Source organism: Bufo bufo, chromosome 2 (assembly GCF_905171765.1).
Source record: "Bufo bufo chromosome 2, aBufBuf1.1, whole genome shotgun sequence".
NCBI classification, from domain to species: domain Eukaryota; kingdom Metazoa; phylum Chordata; class Amphibia; order Anura; family Bufonidae; genus Bufo; species Bufo bufo.
The window spans coordinates 524,796,020-524,802,019 of record NC_053390.1 but is presented as its reverse complement, the minus strand read 5'-3'; the positions used below and the strand labels follow the sequence as shown (position 1 = coordinate 524,802,019).

The window sequence follows — 6,000 nt, the reverse complement described above, 5'->3', positions numbered from 1 at the left end:
AAGTATAACTATAACATATGGAATGCTCCCGCTAGCTGTAAGGTTGCCTTTTGGAATTAATATGACGAATTGCTCAGAGTAAGATAATGTTTTAATTTACCCTTTCATTTACTCAGAATAGTGGTCATGTTTACAATGTCTTAGAGATTCCAAAAGATTGTTATTCCTTAATCCAGTGTTCACTCAAGAAGAACTTCATTTGTGTGCTGTGTAGGAAGATATGCTGTAAATAAGTAATATACAAAGTATAATAAAAATTTATGGATAGGGCGGATAACCCCTGACATTATATACAATGGACAAGGCACACTCCTTAGATTCATGCGTTTATTTAATAAGTAAAGACAAAGTTTATTTCTTCAGTTCAAGTCTTTCTTCGGGTGATGTGGTCATAGATAACAGCTTGGATGTATAGACTGGTTTGAATAGGAGTCCGAGTTGAATTATCTCCTGGTGAGGCCTAAAATTTACAAAAGAACCATCAGTTTTCAATATCAAATGTGTTTGTATTAACAGGCAATATTATGATAGTTATGTCCATGGACTGTTGAAGTCTGAGAGCATATTTTACAGTTATTCTTACTACCACAAAATACCAGTAGGAACATGGTAATGGTTGACATGGTATGAATTTTTTTTTTAATTAGATATGACTTTGAGACTTTCATACTTTCTTGATTACAAGTCAGCATACTAGCTAAAAAATGTAATCCAATGAATGAGAAGCATGAGATGCTTGTCTGTAGGATGAATATGCAGTGCAGTCACCCTGCAGCAAAATGCTGATTTGGGCAGTTCTAGCAGTGAGATCTTTTCATAATCGTTTTCGGAAGACCTTGAATCTAAAATAGGGATTATTAATTAAGACATTAATATAATGATCAAAGATCCAAATTCTTACTAAATGCCAGAACTGCTATATGGAAGACATTGGTGGGAGTGCTAGCTTTCGAATCACCATCAATGCAACCATCTGATACGTCTAACTTATATACTGAAAAGATACCGTAGTTGAAAAACTCCATTAGTGATTCTCTTTATATGTACGTATTTAACATGTTAAGTGTCAAAGTTTGCTAAACCAGTATATTAACTGTAAGTTCTATGTGAAGTTTGTAAGTAGTCACTACCAAACCCATGCCAGCAGGCAACTTTATTTGCAGGTGGCACCTATGGATATTGTCAAACCAGTAGAAGTAAATGAGGACTTTCATTACAGTACTGCCACTGACTTCCAATGATGTACAACTGAAACAGGAAAAGTCTACCGGGTGCCTAGCCTTGCTTAAACATATCTGCAAAATAATCCATTTGTGTTATGTAGCTAAGGGTATGGCCACAAGGTAAGGTTTCCTAATGCAGTTTTGAAAGCCAAAATCAGGAGTGGATCATAAAAGGGGACAGATACAGCTTCTATCTTTTTAATTTTTTAATTCATTCCTGGTTTTGGCTTCCAGAACTGCACCAGGAAACCTGACTATGTAGTCGTATCCTTTGACAGTGGAAATGTTGATAGAAAATTCTACATAAAAAATCAGTTTGGACTTTTTGAAACCTAAGCAAAGGTTAGGTATTTTAATAAATGTATTAGATATATAAGGGGTTGTGTCACAAAACATAGTCTACACTGGATCTGAATAATTTTGTTAATTGCATGTAATTAAAAATTTTGTATCGCCAGTGAGCTATTCAATAACATTTATTTGTATAGCGCCACCTGCTGTTTGTTCTTTTTGTAATTATTTTGTCTCTTTTACTTAGCTGGTTGAACGTGCTCAGTTTAAATCTTTAAAGGGTTTCTATCACTTGGTATCACATATTTAGGTGTCAGACACTAGCGATCCGCTAGTGTCTGCTCTAACAAACCATCCTAATATGATAGGTTTTGGGGCAGCCGTTTTGCTAAAATAACAACTTATATCTATATGCTAATGAGCCTCTAGGTGCTATGGGGGCGTCATTAGCACCTAGAGGCTCCGTCTACCTTCCTAAACTGCCGCCGCCCAGCGCGTCCCTCCAGCCCGCCCATCTCCTGCTGAATGCTATCCTCTCCGTGCGCGTCTCTGTTCTGCGCATGCGCAGTGAATGTCTGACCGCTTCCCTGCTCAGACATCTCCACTGCGCCTGTTCCTCGGAGCACTATGATGTCATCGGCGCAGGCACAGTGGAGATGTCTGAGCAGGGAAGCGGTCAGACATTCACTGCGCATGCACAGAACAGAGACGCGCACGGGGAGGATCGCATTCAGCAGGAGATGGGCGGGCTGGAGGGACGCGCTGGGCGGCGGCAGTTTATGAAGGTAGACGGAGCCTCTAGGTGCTAATGACGCCCCCATAGCACCTAGAGGCTCATTAGCATATAGATATAAGTTGTTATTTTAGCAAAACGGCTGCCCCAAAACCTATCATATTAGGATGGTTTGTTAGAGCAGACACTAGCGGATCGCTAGTGTCTGACACCTAAATATGTGATACCAAGTGATAGAAACCCTTTAACTGCCACCAGCCATATGTTCTTTCAGAAGCTGTGCCAGTTACAGGGAGAGAGCTGCAGCAGAAAGAACATGCCTTCTGAGCTGCCAGGCTGAAGATGATGTAGCAGAGCAATTAGAGCAATGAATGTAGAGATCTCTGGAACCTTGTGAGGTACATGGATGGTTCTAGCTATTAACCCTTTCAATAGATGCCATATTAGGTGCCCTTTAATCGCATGAGTATTAAAGCATTCAGATGTACTAATGGTGTCCTTTATACACTTACAGCCTGTTTGTAAACTATCCGTATATACAGTGCAAGGCTATTAGAGAAACTGAAGAAAAGAAAAGCAACAGATGCAATGGAAATAATTAATGTCGCTCGTTTTGTTAACATTCAGAAAACTGTCTCAGTTATTTCCATTTGCCAGGTCTGCAGCTGGAAATCTGAATAAACTATGCTCCCAACCTGGGAGCATAGTTTATGTTGACATATAGGCAATGTTAGCTGTACACTGCACTCAGCCACATAGTCACGGTAACCTAGAGTAATAAAACTGTTACCATGCTTAAGAGAAGGATAATACATGTATTGTGTTTTCATCAGTTTAGCACAAAAATAACAAGTAAGATCATCTAACAACTTTAATATCTGATGTTTGCACAAATACAAAGCATCCTGGTATAAATATTGACACTAGGATAGTAAATAAGATATCCGAATATTTTCTTGCAGAACCATTTGATCCAGCCATGCACAGGAAGCAGCTGCAGTTTAATAAACATGATTAATAATAGTAATAATGTGCACATCTAAATCCACCAGGCTGTATGTGCAGAATAGCTGATTATCATGTTATTCATTCCTGTTCACACTAACTAATAGTAGTGAAAGCATAGCCGGATACTGCCGTCCACCGCTAGAGCCCATTGACTATCACAAAGCCATTACTTTTAAATTTTGCCATTCAAATAGCCATATGAGGGTTCGTTTATTGAGGGCCAATTTGTATTTTCTAAGGACACCATTTAAAATTGCATACGATGTAAGGGGACGCTGGAAAAATAATCCAAATGGGGTTTCCTTTTTACGGCTATATGTAAAACTGACCTATTCCCCTCATTCTCTGGGTCAGTATGATTACAGCTATACCAGATTTGTATAGTTTTTTTGTAAACTGAAAAAAAAAATTTGGTAAAAAATTTACATATACTGTGAGGGCTCATTTTTTGCGATCTGTTGTTTTTAATTTTGGAGTGTGCATGTCTTTTTGATCACTTTTTATTCCATTTTTTTTGAGCTGAAGCAAAAATAAAAAGGCCAATTGGTCATTTTAATTTTTTTTTTTCCATAATGGCTTTTACTGTTCGGAATAAATACATTTATATTTTAAACAGTAAGGTCATTTTGGGACACAGCAATGCCTATGATCTTTATTTTTATAGTTTATTTTTATAGTTTATTTTTATTAGGGAAAAGGGGGTGATCTATATTTTAAAAAACCTTTTTTACTTCTTTTTATTTTTTACCTTTTTTAACCACCTCCCGTCTGCCCGTTGACTATAAACGTTCGGGAGGTGGATCTCTATCTCTGGAAGAACGTTTCTGAATGTCCATTAAGAGATGGCAGCTGCATGCTAGTCGTGCAGCTGCAGAGTGGGTTGCCCGCTGTCAGTGACAGCAGGGTAACCCAGAGAGAAGGCAGGGACAGTTTCCAAGTGATCAAAAAAGCGTACGTCCCAAAAAATGGTACCAATAAAACCTTCACCTTAACCCGCAAAAAATGAGTCCCTACATAAGAAAATCGCAAAAAAAAACAACACTAACATGGACACATTAAAACATCATTTTTTTGTTTCAAAAATGCTAATAATGTGTTAAAGTGAAAAAAAAAAAAAAAAGTATACATATTAGGTATAGCCGCGTCCGTAATAACCAGCTCTATAAAAATATCACATGACCTAACCCTTCGGGTGAACATCGTAAAAAAAAAAAACTGTGCCAAAAAAAGCTATTTTTTTTCACCTAACATCAAATAAAGTGCAACACCAAGCGATCAAAAAGGCATATGCCCCCCAAAACAGTACGAATCAAACTGTCACCTCTTCCTGCAAAAAATTAGACCCTAACTAAGACAATCGGTCAAAAAATATAAAAACTATGGCTCTCAGACTATGGAGACACTAAAACATAATTTTTTTGGTTTCAAAAATGCTATTATTGTGTAAAACTTAAATAAATAAGAAAAAGTATACATATTAGGCATCTCCATGTCCGTAACGATCTGCTCTATAAAAATATCACATGACCTAACCCCTCAGGTGAACGCTACAAAAATAAATAAAAACTATGCTAAAATAACCAATTTTTTGGTCACCTTGACCCATAAAGTGTTATAATGAATGATCAAAAAATCATATGTACTCAAAAATGGTACCAATAAAAACGTCAACTCTTCCTGCAAAAAACAAGCCCCTGCACAAGACGATCGGCATAAAAATAAAAAAAGATATGGTGTTCAGAATATGGAGACACAAAAACATAATTTTTTTTCAAAAATGCTTTATTATATAAAACTGAAACAAACAAAGAAAGTAGACAAATTTGATATAATTGTGTCCGTAATAACCTGTTCTATAAAAATAGCACATTATCTACCCTGTCAGATGAATGTTGTAAAAAAATAAAAACAGTGCCAAAAACCATTTTTTTGTTACCTTGCCTCACAAAAAATGTAATATAGAGCAATTAAAAATCATATGTACCCCAAAATAGTACCAATAAAACTCGCACCTTATCCCCTAGTTTCCAAAATAGGGTCACTTTTTTGGGAGTTTCTACTGTAAAGGTGCATCAGGGGGCTTCAAATGGGACATGGCATTTAAAAACCAGTTCAGCAAAATCTGCCTTCCAAAAACCATATGCGAGGAATATGGATTATTATTTACTGGCAGCCCTGATTGTCAGTTGATTCACCTTTTGGCTTGTGTACAGTCAGTGTACATGCAAAATATGTTCCCACCCCCCAGCCATCTGATTGTCAGCTAGCAAGGGAGAAAGCCGCAGGGGTCCAGGCTTCAAGGAGGCCCCAGGTGGATAATGTCACACTTCAACCAGCCAGTTTGGAGGCAACCAAATCTGCAGGAAAACCCCCAGCAGGGGGTCTCAGCTCTTGCCCAAGATCAATGATACCTCCCAGACATGTTGGCACCTACATTTCATAATGAATTATGAATAGCCCGGCCATCGCAGGCGCAAACTGGATACATATTTGTGTCCCAGTGGCCACGGTGAACATGTTTGATGGTGGCATGCCAGGGAAGGGAGATATCCATATCTCCCCACAGAAACCCAATAGCGGCACCATGTTTGGACTCTAGTTGTGGCCGGAACCCAGGCGGATCCGCTGGTCCCAGAACCATCTCCCTGTGACCTTCTGGACTGGAGCTATAAACCCTAAAGGGTTTTGTGGGTCATTTGGAGCCAGTCCAGCAGAGGGGGTGGACCCCTCCCAAAGGCCAGGAGG

The 6,000-nt window shown here is 38.5% G+C and overlaps 1 protein-coding gene across 1 annotated transcript in view; it reads right to left on the bottom strand.

Moving 5' to 3' along the window:
• Nucleotides 1-329: 329 nt before the first annotated feature.
• Nucleotides 330-6,000, bottom strand: part of CFAP299 (cilia and flagella associated protein 299) — a 625,798-nt gene continuing 620,127 nt past the window's right edge. Inside the window, exon 6 of the mRNA XM_040417930.1 lies at nucleotides 330-460. Within this exon, the coding sequence (XP_040273864.1) occupies nucleotides 365-460 (96 nt within the window). The 3' untranslated portion in view covers nucleotides 330-364. The remainder of the gene's footprint in view (nucleotides 461-6,000) is intronic.